The sequence below is a fragment of the Podarcis cretensis genome (assembly GCF_951804945.1).
Source record: "Podarcis cretensis genome assembly, chromosome: 12".
Taxonomy (NCBI): Eukaryota; Metazoa; Chordata; class Lepidosauria; order Squamata; family Lacertidae; genus Podarcis; species Podarcis cretensis.
This window is the reverse complement of record NC_137181.1, coordinates 45,296,836-45,320,815: the sequence shown is the minus strand read 5'-3', so window position 1 is coordinate 45,320,815 and position 23,980 is coordinate 45,296,836. Positions and strand designations below refer to the sequence as shown.

Genomic DNA, 23,980 nt, shown 5'->3' with positions numbered 1-23,980 from the left:
CAGCTTAGGTCATTGTCTTACTAAGGAACTTGCCTGACTGGTTTGGCAACCTTCTCTACTAGAGTCTAACATTCATGGAACACAAGATCCCAAGAATTAGAAGGGATTTAGGGCATCATCGAGACTGAAACCCCCCCCCAACCCCCCCAAACATTATATTTAAAACTGCTTCGCTTTCCATACACACATGCCACCTTGTTAGATTCTCACTGTATTTTTTCAAGGAGATAGCAGACTGTTTGAGAGGCTTTGTGGCTTCTGTCCCAAGTGCAGAATATAGCATTGATTGCAACGTTTGTTGCTTTGTGTTATCAGCATGCTTTTGACTTTGCAATATCTGGCAAGCGAGCTTACATAGATCCTGAAAAGGAGGATCTCTATGGCAGGATTCTGCTTCTTCCTGGAGTGTTGGCATGGCGCTTGAGTATTTACAGATTTCGTCTAGTAATTGGCTTTCCTCTGACTTCTGTTGGGGTGTGTTGCTGTAAATTGCATCTCTCTTAATTAGAGTTCATGAACTGACTGGGAGGGGCGGGGTGGGGGGAGAGTTTTGGCTGACATCCAAAATATACATTGCAAGTAACTAAATAAAATGAGGTTTGACTTGTCTCTTGAAACAGAACGAACCATTTAATGCTACCCCTGAGGAAACAGACTGACACAGATATTACCAATAGTAAATAATAATGCTCCTTTTTGCCCCCTCATACCAGTAGTTCAGTGTTTCCTAAACTTGGATCTCCAGCTGTTCATAGAATCATAGAATCATAGAGTTGGAAGAGACCACAAGGGCCATTGAGTCCAACCCCCTGCCAAGCAGGAAACACCATCAGAGCACTCCTGACATATGGTTGTCAAGCCTCTGCTTAAAGACCTCCAAAGAAGGAGACTCCACCACACTCCTTGGCAGCAAATTCCACTGTCGAACAGCTCTTACTGTCAGGAAGATAGTGGGCTGTGTGTGTGTGTGTGTGTGTATAACCAAACAAATTACACGGGTTGGCAAATCCCTAGTCTGGAGTGAGATACAAGGTGGCTAAGAGAGGATTTTTCCAGCTGCCCACAGTTCTGCTTGCTAGGAGTATGTGTCTTTTGCTCCTCTAGGAAGAAGGAACTCCCAGAAATCGCAGAGAGGTTCTCGCTTCCACTGCAGTTTTGGTAAGAGAAGAAATAGCAAGTGTCCAAGCCTTCACATAAATAATGCAAGACCCTACCTCTCCCCAAGGCCTCTATGCTTGCTGGAGGGGACAAAACATTGATATGAAGAACAGAAGAAGCTTGATTAATGGAGCAATTGCACATTTGTTGCCCTTTTCTTCCAGGGGAGTGTCTGTCAGCAGAATGCATCTTTACAGAATGCATTCTGCTTATTCCACAGTTCGCACTCAACTCCGCAACTTTCCCCCTTCCCCCTCATAAAACTGTTTAATGAATAGGCTGTGATAGGTGTAGCCCAAGGTGCAAAGCTAAGGCAACTTGGGCAGGTGTTAGCTAAGTGGCTAACTTGTTGACTCGAGATGATACCATGGGCAGGAGTTTATTCTGAATCTAGGCAAAACTTTGCAAGGTGTGTGTGGGGAGTTCTTTTTCAGATGAGAGCCATTGGAGACTCTCTGATTCTGCTGAACGTGCTCCTCTTATTTGCTTTTAAGGTCGAAATGGGGGGAAAAAATCTGTAACCCCCACACTCCCATTTTTATCATTGGCTTCTCAGGTCCTGTTTGCTGCCTCTTTCGGTTGCAACTTTTGACATCCCTTTGCTTTCATTACTACACACCTGAGCAAGCCACATCCAGTCCTTGTTTCAATGCAGGGTCTGCACCAGTGCCCAGGTAGCTTCCCCATGTTTGCTGCCTGTCAGGGAACTGCCATCGGAGCCAAGGGTGGTGGTAAGGCTCCCCGATGACGCTGGAGAGGGAACCAGCAAGGAGAGAGGGAGGGCTTCTGCTGGGGAAGGAAATAGACGTGACGCCAGGGAGAAAGGGGAGGCTGAGGGAGCTTCGGAGGGAAGGCTCCGGGACTGTTCCAGCGAGACCAGCAGGGAGAGCACAGGACCTCCCCTTGGGACGCCCACTCTGCGCAGAAAGCTTCCGCGCAGGGAAGCTAGGCGGCGACTTGGTGTCGAAGAACTTTTATGTTGGAGGAAATTCAGGAAACGCCCACTGATGGATTCTGCCAGTGATTGAGACAGTCACGGAATACTGACTGTCCAGCCAGGGGAAAGTTTTAACCAAACTACTCAGCTTGGAGCAGTTTGCGCCTTACGCACAAGCAACCCCAAACCCCATTACACTGCCAAATATTGCTGCTTGTCAGGATGGGGAGTGTGATTGTGATGAAGAGGAAGGGTACATTAGGGAGAGTTCGTCCCTGTGTACCTTCCCTCCATGGAAATCACTGTTTGGAAGGATGGGGGAAACAAAACTCTGATGGGAGGAAGGCATGTGGGGAGAGACACCTCTGTACATCTCCTCTCCATGTAAATCTCCATTGTGTGTGCATGTGTGAATGGCCTAGCTCACTTCAGGCCCCTGGTATGCAGCCTCTTACCGCCAAATTTGGTGCTGAAGTGGTGGCGAAAAGATCACCCATCCCTGCATTGGTGCATCATAATTCGAATGTTAATGGAGGATCCCATTGTAAACAATGCAATATCAACAGCTGAGGGTGGATGGAGCCCCTTCAGAGTGTGGGGCAGTGCTTCGTGAATAGGGGAATACTTTCAACCTCTTCAAACAAAACCTGATAAACATGCTACTTTCTGAAGGTGCTGGGATGTTTGTGAAGACTGCCAGTCCTTTCATTTCAGACCTTCTTTACATAGGCTTGAAAAGAATATTTTTTATTTGTGCATTGGAAGTGATGGAATTTAATATACTTCAGGCCGTGAGCAAATTAGCCCTGCAGTTCAAATCCCAAGTACCCATGTCCTGAGCAAGCTGAACTTAATGGTTTATGACTTGCATACATCATTGAGGATCATTGTGACAGCATAGGTGCAACTTATCCTGTCAGTATCATGTTTCCTTAAGGGACCTGCTCTTTTCCTACCCCAGGTGGGTAGACCATTCTCCTAGGCCTTATCCTTTATCTTGGCTCCTATTTTAATTTCCACTTGTTGCTCTGCTTCCCGTTCCAGCATTTGTGCTGACTTATAAAAAACACACACCATGTTTACAAGAACCCTCCCGTTTTCCTACTTACTCCTTTCCTCCTAATTTCCTCCTTCCCTACTCATCTCACTGATTTAGTGGATAATTAGCTCCTTACCCAGTATGGAATTTGTGTCTCTCTCCCCTGCTCTGATCCTCACAGACCTCAGTTGTCCCCCTACAGACTCGGGCCCTTTCTTAGCCACTTGCTAGCTCCCTCTGACCATCATCTCCATCCTTCCATCTCCTGTAACTTCCTTGTTTTTCGACCTGCATGGTAGGAACTGCAGGCACTGCTTTCTTGTTTTCTAGAGTTTAGAAGTTCTACCAATGCTCCAGAGATTCTAACATCATGTGGTACAGTCCTAGTACACCAGAGAGAAAAGATCTAGCCAAGTCCTGTCCCTGATGGTGCTAGTTTTTTTTATGGCATCTTGCTACTCGGGTGCCAGCCCAGGGACCAGTTCATATGCCTCCCAGGTGAGTAGCAAGGTTGTGTTGTGCCGTACCTGAAGTGCATTGCTGCTCTGGCTAGTCTGCTAAAAAGAGTTTATTCTGAATGTTTATATTTAATGCAAGGTGACTTTATATTGGACTTGGATCTTTATGGCATCTTGGTTTGTATGAATGATAAAAATAGTTGCACAAAATAGACATTCTATGGACTCCTGTTGCTAAGCTTGCAGAAATACACGGACACACACACAGGAATTACCTGAGATCGGAATGTTTTCGTTTTGCCTTGCACTTGAAATGAAATGCAAGCTTTTAATGATCCCAAATGGACTAAACGATAAGCGTACCTTGTCAGTGTTGCTTGCACTTACCAGAAAATGAACAGTTTCAGCTTTGACGAGAGCATGTTCAGTATTACATAGCAAGGCACATTCTCTGTGTGGCAGAGACATTAAAGGATTTCTTACTGTGGCCTGTCTTTTTCCATTATGCTTGATTAAATCCTTTTTAGGCTGCATAGTACTGCAAATGCCTTTAGCCTGTAATGATTCGTACGACTAAATTAATCTGTTGGCAAAATGCTGCTGTTCTAAGCTTATTTGCTATATCGGACCACCCAAATATGACATCTGACATAATCAATTGGAAAGTCCCAGGTAAGGTATGCTTAGCTCAAATGATTAAATGTACAATTACACTAAAAGTAGAATTAAATGACATTAAGCCCACTGCAGCAGCATTGACAGAAATGACTTATTCCAATCTAACTAATCTTGATTTTTATAGCTTGCTGCAACAGACATTGTGCACGCAAGTAAAATCTCCCTGGTAAACCTGTTTGCGTACATATTTTATACTGTAGCAAATGCCTTTTAAGCCAAAGCTTCTGCCTTTTATTTTCTCTTGGGAGTGGAACACCCTGGATAAGATGTGTGTTTTGCACAATCTCTCCAATAAAAACAGGAAATGCACATCTCCCTGTAAATATATTATAGTTGCATAAGCTTGGAGCCTAGTGTTTTGCTAACTTGTTGAGTTACACTCACCCAACTTCCATGAGGGCTGCTCCCTTTCCATGAACAGTAACGCCTTCCTTTCACAAAGTTAAGATCCAAGCCATAACCCTAATTTTCATCAGATTCTTGGGATTTTTATGTGGCATATGCATATCAGGGTATGGCAAAAGGTGGATGTGGTCCTCCTCTGGCCACTGACCAGTTCATAGTGAACTGTTTAATTCTGGATTATTATTATTTTTGCAAAGAATACTGGACTGGGTAGACATTTAAGGCTGATCCGTTAAGGTTCTGAGTGTTCACTCTTGTTTGCAAATTTCAAAAACCTGCAGTGAACCATGGGGATTCTAGTATTGTCGGGTTTTTAAACTAGACCCAGCAATGTTAGCTGCAGCAATAATTTTAAGTCTTTTCTCTTTCTTTATTTTCAATTAAGGACAAACCTATAAGGGCCACTGCTTGCTTTGATTCATATCAACTCTGTTTGGTGCTGGCCTGTTTCTTGAGTATTTGATACCAACTCTGATTAAGATGCGTTGTCCTTGAGATTTACCATGTGTTCAAAACGAACATTGTAATTAGTTTTGATCTTTCTCTCTTTGCCATCCCAGCATTGCCAAATGTTATTGGCCAGGATCCAAAGAGGTACTTTAGGTGCATCCAAGGCCTTGAGCATATCCATGTGGAATATTTGACTTGAACACCAGATACCCATATCAGAAACTGCTTTTGAAAAGTCTCCTTAGTTTTTAAAAATGAGTTTGCCATGTTTCACAGAAGTCTGCTGCTTGGGAAATAGAAGCCATTAGCCCTTACCTCTCCCTGAAAGAGTGGAACAAGGCGGGTTTGCTTTTTGGGGAAGATTCTGGCCATAATAAAGAAACCACGAAATTTTAATTGCAGGTTTACACTGTGTTGTGTGTTTATAACCTCATGGACATTGATACTAAATTTCAAGGAAACGGCCCATTTTAACGCATAGTTACTTGCAGAATTTAGGGGACTAGACTTGCTTGGCTGAACTGCCTCCCCCTTCTCCCCCTTTTTGGCTGCTCTAGAATGTGCCAGTGTGGTGTAGTGGTTAAGAGCGGTGGACTCGTAATCTGGTGAACCGGGTTCGCTTCCCTGCTCCTCCACATGCAGCTGCTGGGTGACCTTGGGCCAGTCACACTTCTTTGAAGTCTCTCAGCCCCACTCACCTCACAGAGTGTTTGTTGTGGGGGAGGAAGGGAAAGGAGAATGATAGCCGCTTTGAGACTCCTTCGGGTAATGATAAAGCGGGATATCAAATCCAAACTCTTCTGCCGTTGTCTGTTTTCATTTGTTCAAGTTTAATACTGGTGCAAAATGCAGGAAGGAAACTTAAATAGAATTGAGAGCATAATATATCATGTATTTGGATAGAAACACATTGGTTCATTGAATTGGGCCATCAGCATTGTTCATTAGAAGAATGCTAAAAAGGGGATCAGAATCCTTTTTGTAAGAGTGCTAAATATACAATCTATTATTATAATTGTCTAAACATTTTAGTGTCCACTTAGAAAAAGAAGATAAAGAACAGCAGGCTAACTGAAGATCTTCTTTACACTTATAAAACTTTGAATGTGTCCCATTAAATTAAGGATTGGGGAACCTGTGGCCATTCAGAATTTATTTATTTATTTATTTGATTGATTGATTGATTGATTATATGACTCCCATTATCCTTGGCTGTTGGCCATGCTGTTGGCCAAGTAATTACATGCAAGTAATTACAATTAGAAGCAAAACCCTCTTTTAAAAAACAAACATTGCCTCAGGTGTGTGTTTTGGGACTGTGAGTGGTATTTGCTCACTTGGAGGTAAAATTGAACTCAGTAGGGCTTACTTCTGAGGAAACACTTCTAGGGTTGTGCCGTCGCTGTCTGATACGAGTTTAACAGGATCTTAATGAGTTGGTTTCTCTTTGGGAGCGCAGCACACAGCCATTGACCATGTGCTTTGACAAATTCAATAGGTCATACTGCCTGATCGTTACTTAGAGCAAGGACAGAGTGCATTAAAACTATCAATAATTTCCCTCTCTTTCGAACATAATAGTAAATTGATCAGTCACTTACTGGAGTGTCCTCTGGAAAAGGTGACATTATACTGATAATCATTGCGATGTTTTTCTGTACACACTAATACAGTGTTCAGGATAAACACAGTGAGCTGTGGGTTGGTAGACATCACTGCAAACTAATCTAGCTTAAATTGATGCATCAAACACCATTTAGTGGCTGTGGAAGAAGTTTCTGAAATCTGGTTAACTTGTTTAGTTTTAGGTTTGTAATTTTTTTTAAAAAAAGAGGAATACTACCTTTTATGTAAGAATCATTCCCCATTCAAGGTCACTAATATGCAATTATATAGACTGATTATGTAGTACATAATAAACACAGGTGGTGCTGTGGTCTAAACCAAAGAGCCTAGGGCTTGCTGATCAGAAGGTCGGCGGTTTGAATCCCCACGACGGGGTGAGCTTCCGTTGCTCAGTCCCAGCTCCTGCTGACCTAGAAGTTCGAAAGCACGTCAAAGTGCAAGTAGATAAATAGGTACTGCTCCGGCGCGAAGGTAAACGGCATTTCCAAGCACTGCTCTGGTTCGCCAGAAGCAACTTAGTCATGCTGGCCACATGACCCAGAAGCTGTCTGCGGACAAACGCAGGCTCCCTTGGCCTATAGAGCGAGATGAGTGCACAACCCCAGAGTCATCCGTGACCGGACCTAACGGTCAGGGGTAGCTTTACCTTTTCATGATTAATGCGTTGGATACAGACTATGGCTGCACACACAAATTTGTGGGGACAGTTAATGTATGAAGTGGCTCTTGACTGATGGCTTTATATGCATTTTCCTAAACCAGGCATAGGCCCTACAATTCCCAGCATCCCTAGCTAATAGGACCAGTGGTCAGGGGTGATGGGAATTGTAGTCCCAAACACCTGGAGGGCTGAGTTTGCCTACGCCTGTCCTAAACTCATCTTCATTGGCAGCAACTCACATTTCATTCATATAAACCAGGCTTCCTCAATCTCGTCCCTCCAGATGTTTTTGGCCTACAACTCCCATGATCCCTAGCTAGCAGGACCAGTGGTCAGGGGTGATGGCAATTGTAGTCTCAAAACACCTGGAGGGCCGAGGTTGAGGAAGCCTGATATAAACCTTCCTGGGTGAGTGTGCGTGTGGATGATTTTGTAACCCTTTCTCTAAGTCTAATAAACTTCTAGCAAAATTGCAAGATGCTTCTTATAATCTGGCACAGGGTAGCTCTTCCGCCTCTGCAGAGGCACTTGGAATCTGACATCTTGTTTTAAAAAAGAAAGAACGAAAGCCCTCTGCAATAGGAATTTTTTTAAAAACAAAACAAAACACAAAAACATCTGCTAGCCGAAATCCGCCCCTGTTCTCAGCACTGAACAAGATGCTCTTTTTGTAAGGTTAGCTCCTGTGCCCAGAGGGGGAAGAGACCCAGGGCCCCCGCAGCACAGCATCATTTCTCCCGTTGTAAGCGATTTGTAGTTTAAGCTCGCTGATCCCGCGTCACATGACTGGGACGGCAGGCAGCAGATTCGTGCTGAATTGACATCATGCTTTTCAAATTCAGTGGAAATTAAAAAGGAGGTGGGGGCAGAGCAGAGAGGGGAGGCTTCTCCTGACTCTTCCTGGTACTACTAATTCCTAGCTCCAGCTCGCCTGTTATTAAAGGAGCTAGGCAGCAGCCACCGAAAACAGCAGCGCTGTTACGTAGCTCAGGACGCTCAATGAGGTCGAGCTGGATGATAAACAAACCCGCTGTAGAAACATCCTCTGTAAGTTTTGAAGCTCCATTAATAAGTTCTTTCTGTCTTCTCCTCTCCCCTTTGCAAGTTAAACTGTGTGTTTAACTCTGGGCAGAATATTAGTTTACACCCAAGTATAAAATTGCAGCATTAGGTTGTGCGTAGTGCTCACTTTTAAATCCCGTTGAAATTGAAGCCACTCGTTCAAGTTAACAAGTATGGTAAAATAACCGTATGAAAGAATATTATTCCTTTGGTTTTTAGTGCCTTGGCAGGGGGGAAAACAGTTGCTGTTTTACTCTTTCAGAGCTACTGCAATCTACAAAGCTTAAATGGATATAGCTAATGTAGTTAATGCAGTGCTATCTTTGAAGGCAGTGTTACAGCTACTCTTCTAATGGAATTATATTGCCAGATAAAGCTGTATATGTTGCTTAGAGAGCAAGGATATTTAATGCATTGTTTTGGAAGGTATTGAGGGGTCTGAGCGAATTTTTACTCTGTAAGTTGCTTATATAATGATGCCTAATGTAGATCAGAGATCCCTCTGTGTTTTTGACTACTAGAAAGTTACTGAACTTCAGTAAGTAGCTTTTGGGAGGTAAAAAAAAAAAAGGATTCAGTTTTGTGTGAAGTCACAAAGATTCAGTAAAACATGTTATTTTCTTCTGGACCTTAAATTCTCTGATCTGTTCCTTTTCTTTCAGTTCCCTCATCATACCAGGAGAGCAACTCCCTTCTCACACTGCTTCTTATAGCTGCTAAAAATATTTATTGGTTCATTTCGAAGTTACTGCTATGGAACTATCGCTGAGCTTTTATGAAATGAAATATAAATGAGGCAAGATTTCCCATGGTGTCTAGTTTATACCAAAGCAGTAATATAGCCTCAAGAAATACCTGGCCTAACCCAAATGATTCATTTCCTGAAACTCCTTGAGTTGTGGCCAACTAAGTTCTGTTATGGTTGCCATATCTCTGGAATTTCCTGGACATAGCTGGGATTTGGTTGTTGGAAACAGTGTCTGGGAGGAAATCGCTGAAGTGTCTGGGAAAATTCAGACTTATGGCAACCCATGTCGAAAGTGTAGATTTTGGCAAATTTCATTAAAAATAGCTCCAAAATGTCATTTTTGAAGAAGTTTTTTTTGTGGGGGGGGGCTCAACAACTTTGGTCTAAATTAATATACAATACAATACAATACAATACAATACAATACAATACAATACAATAAAATAAAAAGCTCAACAACTTAAAAAGATCATCAACTTTTGTGTCTGGATTTCCCCTTTTTGAAATATGGTAACCCTAGTTCTGCTCCAGGTTGACCCATTGCAGTTAATGGACCTAAGTTAGCCATGTCTCTTATTTTCAGTGGGTATACTTTTGAGTAGAACTAACTGTGCATGCAACCTCCTGAAAACAGGAAATCTTAGTAAATTTGGAATCCTGTTACTTTTAGTTAAAAGGGTACGGATTATTGCTTTTTTGACAAGGAATCCTTTAGTTCTTCTTTTTCTTCTTCAAGAATAAGTACAGGAGTTGATATTTGAAACACTCACCAATATGTCTGAAAAATGAACACATTGTGCAATGTTGCCATAACCTTTAACACCAGAAGTTAGAGCATCCTGAACATCACAGCCTTGTTATTGACAGATGCATAGTCTTAAAATAGTGAATGAACCATTTATTTTCGTCTATTACAACCAATCTGCTTGAAATATTTAGCTAGCTGATTCTTTATTTGACCCCTAGCCCTTCAAATGATTATATCCTCCTCTGGTTTACTAGGTGATAGTAGAACATTTGTCCTGCTGCGTAGCATCCAAAATTTTCAATGAGTAAGATGACAATATCATTTTTAAAAAATGAAAGTGGTAGTATATGCTCAGATTCATTCTGTAAACTCCTTATGACTTGTCCAACTCCTCAGCTCCGTGGATTTGGTAACTGTTCATAACTTACTGAAGATTATGCTAGTCAGTTAGCAATGTTGAGTGAGTATTTGGGAATAATCTGGTGTTCTAAGAGATCTCTGTAATTAAGCTCATATGAATTCACGCCATATTGTTCTTTGTTGTGTCCAGCCGGTGATACTGTTTATATATTTTTCCTCTCTCCCTTCCACCCCGAAACCAGTGTTCCACGCGTGACTTGATCCTAGTTGAAGATGAGGTGACAGATACTGAAGATAATGAAGAAGAAGATATAGGAGTCCTGGAAGATCAACGCAGTGTAATTCTTCACCTCATCTCGCAACTCAAACTTGGAATGGACCTAACTAGGGTATGCATCTCCTCTTCCTCTTCCTCCAATCAATAAAGCCTTCTTTAAGAGTCACATGCTATTAAACAGGCAGTCTCATTGGACTTTGCCACAAACCCCTCCGCAAAATCTGCTATGGCAACATTTGTTCCAAGTGTTCCCTCCCTTAATGAGTGTAAGGAATTTGATCCGCGTTACAAAGCGGACAGTGTACTGCCTTTTTGTGGGAGGTTTTGCAGTTCAGTCTGACTCATACTATGCACTTTGACACCGTTTCTTACGACTGAAAATGCTGAAGCTTCCAGCTTCTTCATGGGCAAAATCAGGAGGAGAAGTAAAAGCAGGAGTGAAGCTAACCCTTTTTTGTGGAGGGGGCAAGGGTTTCACTGACCTATCAGCAGCCCTCTAGGAGCCATATTTAAAGTGAGTATGGCTGCAGTAGATGGGGTGAGTTTTAAATTTTGTTAAGAGACACATTTTGAGGGTCACTAAGGCATCATTGAATTGTTTCAGGAACCCATCCCGCAGGAGACTTTTTAAAAAATATATATAATTTTTTATTAGTTTTTTTTAACATACCATTTTCAATAGTAATTAAACATATTTTTACAACTTATTCCTTTTTTTTCACTTCCATCACTCCTGTCTGAAAATTTTCCGATCTAATCTCTTAGTATACATTTCTTATTCTCCCTGTTACATTTAAAACTCATAACCAATATCTCTATTCTTTACCTACTTTGTAGCACTTCATATATTCCTCCTTCCAAAACTTCTTGTAGTCCTACTAGCATAATTTGTGGGTTTCAATTGCTTTTCAAATAGTTCATATACTTCTTCCAATCTTCTGTAAATCTCTGGTCCCGCAGGTTTCAAATCCTTCCTGTCATTTTGTCCAATTCCGCATAGTCTTTATTTTCATCTGCCTTTCTTCTTTCGTCGAAATTTCTTCTTGTTTCCATTTCTGGGCTAACAAACACAGGATAATTTTTATTATTTTTTAAATGCACACATTTGAGGGACCTTGGAAAGTCACAAAGCTTACAGTATCATGGCAGGGAGCAGTCAATCAGCGTTTCTTTTTAAATTGAATTTTAAATAACTGGGATGCAAAAAACTTTTGGTACCATGGCATAACAGTGAGGGGTGGCTGGGATAGGAGCAGCCAGTTGTCATTGTTGTTGTTTTTAACGACAAGCCTAAAGGGACCTCACAGGTTAACCACACCTGAAGTATGCAGATGATACCTAACTCTATTACATCTGGAACCATGTGTGGCCATGCAGGTATTGGTGTCTGGTCGTTGGTGGTAGGCTGGAAGAGAGCCATTACGTTGATTCTTTGTAAGATGGAGAGTTGGCAGGTGGTTCTGCGAATAGGGGCCGTTTGTCTGTCCCAGATAGGCCACACTCCTTCTGAAGAACAGGTGCATAATCGGGGGGGGGGGGGATGTTTCTGAAAGCCAAGTTGCTAAAATAGCTGTGAGCATCTTCTGGCAGCTTGGTATGGTGTGCTGGCTTCAGTGGTTTGTGGACAGGGATCGCTTGGTCATCAAAACTGGATTACTGCAAAGTGAAGACCTTCTCCTTCCCCATGAGTAGTCTGTAAAAACCAGAGCAGTCTTTCATGTTTGTACTTACTGTATTTTTCGCTCTATAAGACACACCTTTTCCCTCCTAAAAAGTAAGGGGAAATGTGTGTGTGTCTTATGGAACGAATGCAGGCTGTGCAGCTATCGCTGAAGCCAGAAGAGCAAGAGGGATCGCTGCGCACCGATCCCTTTTGCTCTTCTAGCTTCAGGGATAGCCACGCAAAGCCTCTTGAGCAGAGCGGGAGCACTCCTCCCTCTTCGCTGAAGAGGCTTTGTGTTGCTTTCTTATTTTCCTCCTCTAAAAACTAGGTGCGTCTTATGGTCGGGTGCGTCTTATAGAGTGAAAAATACGTCTTATAGAGTGAAAAATACGGTGATTACTGACTACCATATCCAGCCAAAATTTGTTGACCATACAAGGCTAAATTATTTAATTTTAATCGTTCTTTTTATAACATGTTAGAAAACAAAATTGCCTCTAATAGTTGTCAAACACAGTACACCGGTGACATGGCTAATATACAAGTGTCCACACTTTTGGGGAAATGTTCCACATCCCTATATGTAAATAATGAAGAGTATTTAGCCTGTGAAATATAGCAGGAGTACTGCAGAAAGCTCTCATTAAATTGTGTTGTCGTCTTGAGTGTATGTCATTTTTCTGAACATGGGAAGGTCAAAAAACCACTGACTTTGATTGGTGTCGTAACCCAATACACCGAGAGAGTACTTTCCTGAATAATGCATGAAAAGAAAATGGTTTCTCAGTTTGACCTCATAGACCAAATGAAAATATAAAGGGCAGCTGAAGCAGAGGCATTAGTGAAATATGTGTTTTCCCTGTGAATTAAATGTATTGGCAATCATGGAACAGAATATTATTAAATATTCATTTGCATGTTTGAGGACATTGTGGAGAACTTTTCAATCAGAATGGTTATCTAAGGATGATGCTAGAATGAAAAAATATGGCTAAGTGAAATTGTTTTAGAATTATTTCCCTTGGTAACAATGGAAGGATCTGTATTGTATTTTAGAAAAACATTTATTGGGTTTCAGCATTTTGGGTACATAGCCGAAATAAAAAGGGAAGAGACAATATTGGACAGATAACAGGGTTAGAGAGGGAAACCCCAACCTCTGTATTCTCATCTGTTCAAAAGCACTAAAACTAAATTTCACATTCTTTACACGTCAGTAATCAGGTCCATTTGGGTTCAATCTGTGCCCTAATTGATCTTTGGAAATTTGTTGTTGTTTTTTTGCAACCCTAATCATTTAGTAAATATAGCAGAGTTCAGAGCGGAGTATCCCAAGCGTTAAAGCTCATCGTGTGATATCCGTGTTGATTTTAGTCAGTGCGCTGTTGAATTCTAGGCTTTGCACAGTTTTGCCTAAGCATATCCACTTTGGATCAAATTGTGCAATGACTGCTGTAATCTTGGCCAAGGGAAGGAAGTCTGCAGTTTTAAAATGCAGCCTTCCATCTCCCAGTGGCAGTGGGGGACTGGAAGCAAGGTGTACTTCGTGTCTTCCCGTCAGCAGTGGCGACAACTGCAATGAGACAGGGAGCATGGGAAGCCTTGTCTAGGTTACCCATCTGCTCATTTTCTTGCTTTGCCTGCTCCCTCGCTTGGGGCTTTCCACTTGAATGTGTCTCCTAGTTCTTTAACAATCCAAAACAAAAATTCAACTCAATGCAAAATGCTGCCAGGTTGGTGGTGGTACGAATTCTCAGTTGCAGGTGAGTTATGGAAAGGTATCTACCATTAGCGCTCACTGGAAGGACAGATCCTGAAGCTGAGGCTCCAATACTTTGGCCACCTCATGAGAAGAGAAGACTCCCTGGAAAAGACCCTGATGTTGGGAAAGATGGAGGGCACAAGGAGAAGGGGACGACAGAGGACGAGATGGTTGGATAGTGTCTTCGAAGCTACAAACATGAGTCTGACCAAACTGCGGGAGGCAGTGGAAGACAGGAGGGCCTGGCGTGCTCTGGTCCATGGGGTCACGAAGAGTCGGACACGACTAAACGACTAAACAACAACAACAATCTACCATTAGCTAGTCAATGAATGAAGAGGGGTTTTTATCAGGACAGGTAAAAGGAGTCCATTCTCCTCTGGTTACTAGGTGTGCCCTGCATTTGTTTTCCACCCAAGTTCCTTGTTTACCAAGATCCTATGATTAAGGGCAGTACAGTGGGACCTCGAGTTACAGACGCTTCAGGTTACAGACTCCGCTAACCCAGAAATAGTACCTCGGGTTAAGAACTTTGCTTCAGGATAAGAACAGAAATCACGCGGCGGCAGCAGGAGGCCCCATTAGCTAAAGTGGTGCTTCAGGTTAAGAACAGTTTCAGGTTAAGAGCAGACCTCCAGAATGAATTAAGTTCTTAACCCAAGGTACCACTATATATAAATATAATAAATCACCACCACCACCTTACAGTTTTGGTAGAGTCCACTGCATTGGGTCTGGCCCTTCTTTATTTGCTACGCCACTTACCGTATTTTTCGCCCTATATGACGCACTTTTCCCCCTCCAAAAATGAAGTGGAAATGTGTGTGCGTCCTATGGGGCAAATGCAGGCTTCAGGAAGCTCTGCGCAACCCTTGGGAGACCGGCGCGACTTCGTGCCAGTCTTCCAAGGGTTGCGCAGAGGTGCCTGCACTCCCGGGCTTTGCACAGCTCTGCGCAACCCTAGGGAGCCCAGCGCGAAGCTCCCAAGGATTGCGCAGAGCTGCATGCATTCTGAAGCCTGGGGCGTGCTGAAGAGCGCGCCCAGGCTTCGCGCAGCTCTCCGCAAGCCTGGAGAGACCGGCGCGGCTCCCTAGGCTTGCGGATAGCAGGCTGTTCTGGGGGCTGGGGTCGGGGGAAGCTCGGGCTTCCCCCACGCCAGCCCCGTGCCTGGGGGGGAAATATATTTTTTTCTTTATTTCCCCCCCCAAAAAAAACGGTGCGTCCTATGGGGCAGTACGCCCTATGGGGCGAAAACTGGTTGGCCACTGTGGGAGCAGAACCAAATGGAACCGGGCTGCTCTTGTTTTCATTCATCCTTTATCTTGCGTGCTTTATCTTGCGTGTACAGTGGTACCTCGGGTTAAGTACTTAATTCGTTCCGGAGGTCCGTTCTTAACCTGAAACTGTTCTTAACCTGAAGCACCACTTTAGCTAATGGGGCCTCCTGCTGCTGCTGCGCCGCCAGAGCATGATTTCTGTTCTCATCCTGAAGCAAAGTTCTTAACCCGAGGTACTATTTCTGGGTTAGCGGAGTCTGTAACTTGAAGCGTATGTAACCTGAAGCATACGTAACCCGAGGTCCCACTGTATTATGAAAAAGCAGTTATATTTTAAACATCAAAAGCTGTGTTTGTGACAGGCCTTACTCTTCCCTATAAAAGCATCACCTCTGGGTATCCTGATAGTCGCAGGACAGTTCAAAGATGGAGTGACCTCTTGATTAGCAAAAACACGACCTCTACAGGCTTGGTTGAGTGTCAGGCCTAATGAGCAGAGCAGCTCATTCCCGATGGTCCGTTGCCAAGACTGAAAGTCCCCGCCTCCTCAACAGGACTTTCCCCAAGTAATCGGAGACTGCGCTTGTCATAGCAAGAGGGTGAGACACCCGTGCCTCTGACTCTTGGCCTCCCTCCTCCCACTCACTTGCTTCAGCTTCTGCCTCTGATTCTGGACTTCTCTCTGTCACAGACTCTCCCTGCTCACTAAGCCCTGTTGCCTCTTCAGCTTCTGACACTTCCTCTCCCCAGGCTTCTCCCTCTTCTCCTCTGACCGCTCACTGTTGTCCCACCACCACTCTCTGGGCTCTGAGTCTTCTTCCCTTGGGGGTTCCCCAGCTGCTTCCTCCCACCATTCTTCTGCGTCCAACCAGCCCGTAACACTGATGCTGATGTGAGATTAATAGCTTTTAGTTATTACAGAAGAGGTGCCACTTTTTAAATAAAAATGAATCACTTGCTGTTTTACTTGTAAATACCACCTTTTATGTAACCTAAATGCTGGTGCCTGCAATCTCAGGATCTTTTCCTTATTAAACTTGAAATTGCAATGTGGGTGCAGAGAGCTCCTCTGCAGAAAACTTAATGGCATTTTGCTCCTGACGGACTTGCTCATTATGTAAGCTCGTATGCTCTTCAAAAAGTAGGATAACTTTGCATGTGCTCCGCGCCCCAGTAACTAAAGATTGTTGGTAGTGGCCCCTAGACACATGCAATTTTGACTCCGTTCTCTCTGTAAGTCAATATTAGCCCTGAGTATTGCACAGGTGTTAAAGAGGAATGTAGCAGAGCTTCCTTTTGAAAGCGCTTTATTACGCTGGCAGCCTTCCCAAATTCAAGCATCGCTGGTGGGGTGGGGAGGGCCAGTTCTGTATTGGATTTGCAGATGACTTGTCTAAATCGGCCTGCAGCAAACTTTTTGAAGCTTCCTTGTTCCGTAGCCTTTTCAGTGCAACAAATAATGCATCTATTGTTGTTGAAAATAAAAATACACAGCTATTCTTGCAGCATGCTTACAGCTGCTATTTCTGTCCATTAATAGACAGAACAGTTTGGCAAACAGTATCATCAATCACACACATGGCCGTTGGGTAGTCAGATCAGTCCGGCAATGCTGGGCATTATTCCAGAGCTGATGCTTATGCTCCTTTCTCTCCCCAGCTATTACTATTCCATTTTCACGGGCAGCCCTGCCAAATCCCAGGCGTCTGCTTACCAGAAATTGATATTGTAGATGTGCAGATTCTCTCCCTCCCGCCCCGGCCACATGCTGCTTCTTGTCTCCATGTTGCATCTGGCCTGGAAGTCTACAAAATAGCATTTGTCCCTTGTTATACACTGTGTGTGTGTGTGTGTTGTATTAGAATAGGGAATTATTTGGGTAGATTTTACTTCTTAAAGGTAAAGGGACCCCTGACCGTTAGGTCCAGTTGTGACTGACTCTGGGGTTGTGACACTCATCTTGCTTTACTGGCCGAGGGAGCCAGCATACAGCTTCCGGGTCATGTGGCCAGCATGACTAAGCCGCTTCTGGCGAACCAGAGCAGTACACGGAAACACTGTTTACCTTCCTACCAGAGGGGTACCTATTTATCTACTTGTACTTTGACATGCTTTCAAACTGCTAGGTTGGCAGGAGCAGGGACTGAGCAACGGGAGCTCACCCCGTTGCAGGGATTCGAACCGCCAACCTTCTGATCGGCAAGCCCTAGGCTCTGTGGTTTAGACCACAGCGCCACCCGCCAGTTCTTAGGTTGTGCTAATATTCACTGATCAAATGACACAAGTTGGATTCAATAGTGCTTCAAAAAGCTTCTAAACCTATTTATCCAGAGACAACAGCAGAGCAGGAAAAATGGGCAGCTCTATGAGTAATGACAGCACTGTATCAGGTCTCTGAAAAGGAGATTATTTGTAAAGACGAATATTTGTATGCATGCTTAGACCAGGTACAGCTGTGACGCATAACCGTGGTTTAGGTATACAGATCAAGCTGCTGGGTTGCATCCCTTCTGTCCCTTCTCTCTTGCACATGAATCCCTTCTCTTCTGCTGGCTCTTTTGTGCCATTGCTTTGGATTAGAAATTGCCAATTATAATTAGTGCCATTCTTAAAACTCCAGAATCACGCTGTAAATCCTAAAGCTTGGCTGAGGATGGGGGTAGAGTAACTTTGTGCCCATGCTCCTACAGACTGCTCCATATGTCTCAACCCTGATTTAGTGTCCTTATGGCTAGTGCAGATGTAAGAATGGCAAATTATGATAACGTGTTTTGAGAAGGCAGAAGCAAACACCTAGTTATTTCCCCCATTGTTGGTTTTGGCCCCGTGGAGACTTAGGTTCAGATTAATGCTGAACCATAAAGACGCAGAGAGAGTAACCGAGAACTCTGTGTTTCCATCTGTGCAACTGAAATATTAATGTGGACAGGTTTGCTGTAAGGTCCCGATCAATCAAATAAGGTGCCCTGCGCTGCATATTAAAGTGTAGTGGAAGTTGTACTACTGGCAATGTGGATTGAATGAAAATCTTCTCCATCTCTACTTTTGTAACATCCCTAAAGGAGAATATTGCACGCTTCCACTAGCAGTCCCTGTATATGATGATGTGGCCATATCACGCTTTAAAGACCCAGTTGTTTAAAACATTGCTTTTACCTAGGACTGATTGTGCCATTGCTTGGTTTGGTGCTTTTTAAAGCGTTTGATTTAAATTTAGTGTTGTATTCTGGGCTTAATGTTTTTTTAATGGTTCATTCTGGTTCGTTGGCATAGAATTGCTCATCATTACGGCGATTTGCATGTTGTAAGCCACCTAGAGAGGGTCTGACCTGGAAAGACAGCCTATAAACACTTTCAAAATGAAATAACGCCAATCCTCAACTGGCAAAGACAAAATTAAGGTGGGATCAGAAACTTTCTGCTGGATGAAGCCCCATGTCAGTTTTGGAGAGGCATTAAGAGCGCCATCATTACAAAACACCTGCTCTTTGGCACAGCTGAAGCATTACATGCCAACACTAGAGAGCGGTGGAAAATTAATGTGAAACAGTGTGTGCTTATAATCAGGTTTGTTTTTCTTACGAGTGGAATCCTGGGCAACGCTTTTGCCTCGCTCTGATTTGAAATGTGTCAGAACTACCGGTGTCCAGATACAGATTTCTTTGTGCCACCCACATCCAGCCTGCCAGCTGCCAAAGTTGGCACGTCACTAGTAGAACTCAATTAACTTGAACCAAACTGATGTACCACTTTCTGTAAGCAAGGAACGCTGTCAGGGAACAATTGGCTCACTTATTAGCTAAGCCGAGCAAGACAACGAAAGAGTCCAGGCAGTTTGAATAGTGTGACCTTGTGAGGCCACTGAGGACTCTGGCGAAATAGATAGTGACTTGTAGAATTGACCAAAGCAATGAGTGTTGCCTTCATTCATTATTTGCACTTCTCAGTCCTCAGAGCGAGCTCTCTGGCAGTGCGAGGAAAAAAGCATGTTTATTTTGGCACAGGAAGTTTTGCAGCTGCCTTAACTGTTTATTCCTCCCTGTTGCAGTCATGGAAAAAAAAATGATTATTTGCTTTTCCCCTGCACTCGATACAGGTAGTTCTTCCAACCTTTATTTTGGAGAAGAGGTCGCTGCTGGAGATGTACGCAAACTTCCTGGCCCACCCCGACCTGTTTTTGACAGTTTCGTCTGGAAGCACCCCTGAGGAAAGAATAATTTACTTTGTGGAGTATTACTTAACAGCCTTTCACGAAGGCCGGAAAGGAGCCGTTGCCAAGAAGCCCTACAACCCAATTATTGGAGAAACTTTCCATTGTTCTTGGGATGTGCCTAAAGACAAAGTGAAGCAGTCGAGAACTAACTCTCCCTCTCCAAGCCCCAAGGGCAAGGCGCCGCCGCCGCCACCACCAGAAAACTACAAGCTGCGGTTTGTAGCTGAACAGGTATCCCATCACCCACCAGTCTCCTGCTTTTACTGCGAGTGCAAGGAGAAGAAGATGTGCGCAAATGTTCATGTATGGACCAAAAGCAAGTTCATGGGGATGTCTATAGGTGTTTCTATGGTAGGTGAAGGTAAGGCATACCACAAAGATATAATATATATTATAGCAGGCTTGCTTATCGCACAGGATTTTAGGAAGCATTGAAGAGAAGTCCCGCACCCCTCAAAAGAAACAAACAAACCCTGAAATCTACCATCCTCCATTAAATAACATACTTCTGAGTAATAGCAGCAAAGCACTTTATGTACTTTTCAGCCTCTGGACACTAAAATAAAACTAGTGGAAATGTCCCTTATATAAGCTTTTCGGGAGTCCCAACAATTTAACATGTGGTCACAGAATCGTAGAATTGTATAGCTGAAAGGGACCACGAGGGTCATCTAGTCCAACCCCCTGCAATGGATGAATCTTTTGCCCCATGTTGGGGCTCGAACACATGACCTTGAGATTAAGAGTCTCATGCTCCAGCAACAGAGTTATATCTCTGGATCTTCATATTCCTCCCCAACTGACTTACTGTATTGGCCCGAATATAAGCAGCACTCCCCCCCAAAAAAATTCCGACCGTGAAAAGTTAAAGTGTGGCTTAAATTCGCGACCTTACAAAAATTGGCTTTTACGATATCGCTGCTGAAACAGACCTGGGTAAAACGGAACAAAAAACGTTTTATTGCCAATTTGCGAACTTGAGACTGTTGTGCAATTACCATATTTCTCGCTCTATAATACGCACCAGACCATAAGACGCACCTAGTTTTTGGAGGAGGAAAACAAGAGAGAAAAAAAATCTGAATCACAGAAGCCAGAACAGCTGAGCAGTGAAAGCAGCAATCCCTCTTGCTGTTCTGGCTTCTGTGATAGCTGTGCAGCCTGCATTCACTCCATAAGATGCACACACATTTCCCCTTACTTTTTAGGAGGGAAAAGTGAGTCTTATAGAGCAAAAAATTCTTAGATAGTAGATGATTTATCGCTCAGATAAGCCCTGGTGTCCAGCCCACTTCGGCTGCACAGCTCTGCTGGACTTCAAAGGCCACATTCCAAAGGCTCTGAGCAAAAAAAACGCAGAGTTTACGCAGCAAGAGAAAACTGCAAAAACTTCTTCAGAGCTTTCTTCAGTGTGCTAAAATAAAGTCCACTCAGGATATTAGCAGCTAAAAGCAGTTTATTTACAGCAGACTATCCATTATCTATCACAGCGAACAGCATCGTGAAAACACGTCCTCTCTCCTCAAAAGCGAAAGTAGAGAAAAAGAACAAAGGCTGGAGACTCTCGGACATGACGTAGAATCTCCCCCCTCCCAACAGTGGGCAGTGCGTACACTCTGAGCTGTTTTAACCCTGTAAGCTCAGGTTATCCTCACACCCCCTCTCGCGCTGCACCACTGTGGGGGGAGTAAGTACAGAACTTACCCCCAACTCCAAACCACCACAAAACTCCCCATGACGCTGGAAGCTTAAAGGTTTGGTGAATCCATCGGCCAGGTTACTGTGACTGGCACAATACTTCAGCCGAATCAAACCTGACTGAACACTCTGACACACATTTTGGAAACGTATGTCCAGATGCTTGGTTCTGGCCTTAAATTGCGCAGATTCAGCCAATTTCAAACAAGGTTGATTGTCTTCCCAAACCGTGATGGGCAAGCTACAATCTCCATAGATCTCTTGCACCAAGCATCTATAGAACTCTAGTTCCCGGCACAAATCTGACAGTGCACTGAATTCAGCTTCAGTAGAAGACAGCGCAATGAGACTTTGCTTCCGGGACTTCCACCCAACTAGTGACTTCCCAAACTTTACCACCAACCCAGACACAGACTTGCGGTCCTGCGAATTCGCCCAGTCACTGTCCGCATAGCATGTGAGCTTCGCCTCACCTTCAGCTGGCAGCTTAAGACAGAAGTCTTTGGTATGCTGCAGGTAGCGCAGTACCCGCTTGATACCGTGCCAAGCACTCACACTGGGCTTTGACGCTTCCCTACTTAGCAGATTGGTAGCAAAGGCAATGTCTGGTCTGCTCCATTGGGACAGATACAACAGACTACCTAGAGCTGACTGAAAGAGCTCATCATTCTCAAACTCGGCATTTTCTGCTTGCTGGCTATCTTTCACGAAGTTCGTCTCCATGGGTGTCCGAACTCCTGCACAATTGGACATTCTGAACTTCTCAAGCAACTGTTCAATCTTGCCTTTCTGACTGAGCAAGAAGCTACCATCCTCAGTTCTCGCTATCTGCACGCCTAGGTAGATCTTTACTGCACCCAGGTTCTTGAGCTGAAACCGCTTTCCAAGCTCTTTGGCAAACTTCTGCACCTGTTTGTCTGCCTTTCCAATATGGATGATGTCATCAACAAAGAATAACACCAGTTCCTGTGAGTCTCCTGATCCTCTAAGGAACAAGCAACTGTCAGCAAGACTCTTCCTGAAACCTAGCTTCTCCAAAGCTTCATTCAGGCACAAGTTCCAATTCCTGGCCGACTGTTTCAGGCCGTAAATTGACTTGTGAAGTTTCCACACAGTACCTCGCTCATTTCCCTCAAACCCTGGAGGAGGAAGCATGTACAAATCCTCCTGGAGGTCTGAGTTCAAGTAAGCAACGTCCACATCAAAATGATGCACCAACAACCCTCTTTGTGCAGCTATGGCCAAAAGCAAACGTAGAGATTCACTCCTACAGGTGGGAGCATACGTTTCCGTGTAATGCAACCCCCTGCGCTGCGTGAATCCTCTCGCCACTAATCTAGCCTTATACTGCCGTTCTCCTGTCGCTGTAGGCTTAAGACGGTAAACCCAGCGGCTACCCACGGCTTTTTCGCCCATCGGCAACTTCGTGAGGGAGAACACACCTAAAGACTCCATTGAGTTCATCTCCTTCTGCATCGCCTCATGCCATTTCCTGGCTTCTTCCTGAGGCAGTTTCTGAACATCTTCAAAACTTTCGGGTTCACACTGTGCCATTCCGACCCACACGCTAGTGACAGCAAACCTTTCAGGAGGCTTCCCCTTGGTCGTCCGAGCAGAACGGCGCAGCACCACTTCAGGAACCTCCTCTGACCCACTGGGGCCAGCCAGAACGTCCTTGGCATCAGAGAGCCCCCCCTCTGACTTACTGCGCCTTCTGGACTTCTCAGCCGAACCTGTGGGGGAAGATGGAGCACTGTGTTGCTCAATCTTCACAGCCTTGGGAGAAGTTCTCCCCTCTGCCTGCACTGGGTCTGAACTCTGAGCCTCGGCTGCAGGTTCAACCTCTTCCTCACCTTCATCAGCAGAGTCAAACAGACTCTCTGACAGGATGTCAGGGTTCCCATGTATCCTAGCCCAACCACTCTGCTCACAGAATTCAGCACTGTTGCTGAGCAGAATCCTGGACTGATCCCCTGACGGATAAGCAAACCTCCACCCCTTGGTCCCTGGCTCATACCCACAGAAAATCATCTTTTGGGACCTGGGTTCACCTTTCTTGCGTTTGGCCTTTGGTATGAGGACCCAAGACTCACAACCAAAAACACGAAAATAGTGCAGTTTCGGTTGCTTTCCGTGCAACAAGAAGTACGGGGTGTCACCTACCACTGAATTGAACGACCTGTTCAGAACAAAGTTGGCCGTTCGCCAAGCCTCCCCCCAAAAGCGCTGTGGGAGCCCGGCATCAAACAAAAGAGCTGCGGACATCTCCCCTAAAGTCCTGTTCCGTCTTTCCGCAATCCCATTCTGTTGGGGAGAGTGCGGAGAGGTCAATCTGTGTTGAATCCCCTTTTTGCGGAAGAAACTTTGCAGTGCAGACCCGGTGAACTCCCCACCGCGATCGCTCTGAAAGCTTTGCACCCGTGTGGAAAACTGCAGTTCCACAGCCGCAATCCAGTCTTTGATTAGTGGTGCAGCCTCACTTTTGTGTTGGATCGTGAAGGTCCAAGAGTTCCTAGTATGGTCATCAATCAGAACCAGCGCATATTTGGCTCCGCCCATACTGGTCACAGACATGGGACCTGACAAATCTGCATGAATTAACTGAAAAGCCCTAGTGGTCACCCTTTCAGACCTTGGGTATGTGCACGTTTTTACCTTTGCAGACTTGCACGCTCTGCAATCTAGAAACTTAGCACAAGGTTTCATTTTGCACCCTTGCGCACACTCTGGGATCTTCTTCACTGACCCCCAGGACACGTG

General features: G+C 44.3%; 1 protein-coding gene across 4 annotated transcripts in view; it reads left to right on the top strand.

Annotated features, from left to right (window-relative positions):
- OSBPL10 (oxysterol binding protein like 10) overlaps window positions 1-23,980 on the top strand; it is a 78,997-nt gene that overhangs the window by 43,550 nt on the left and 11,467 nt on the right. For 2 of the 4 annotated variants that reach the window (XM_079947268.1, XM_079947267.1), the window contains 2 exons: window positions 10,573-10,719; window positions 19,406-19,883. In XM_079947268.1, the coding sequence (XP_079803394.1) occupies window positions 10,573-10,719; window positions 19,406-19,883 (625 nt within the window). Of the gene's footprint in view, window positions 1-1,104; window positions 1,159-10,572; window positions 10,720-19,405; window positions 19,884-23,980 lie in introns of all 4 variants that reach the window. The other 2 variants (XM_079947266.1, XM_079947269.1) reach the window with 2 other exon arrangements.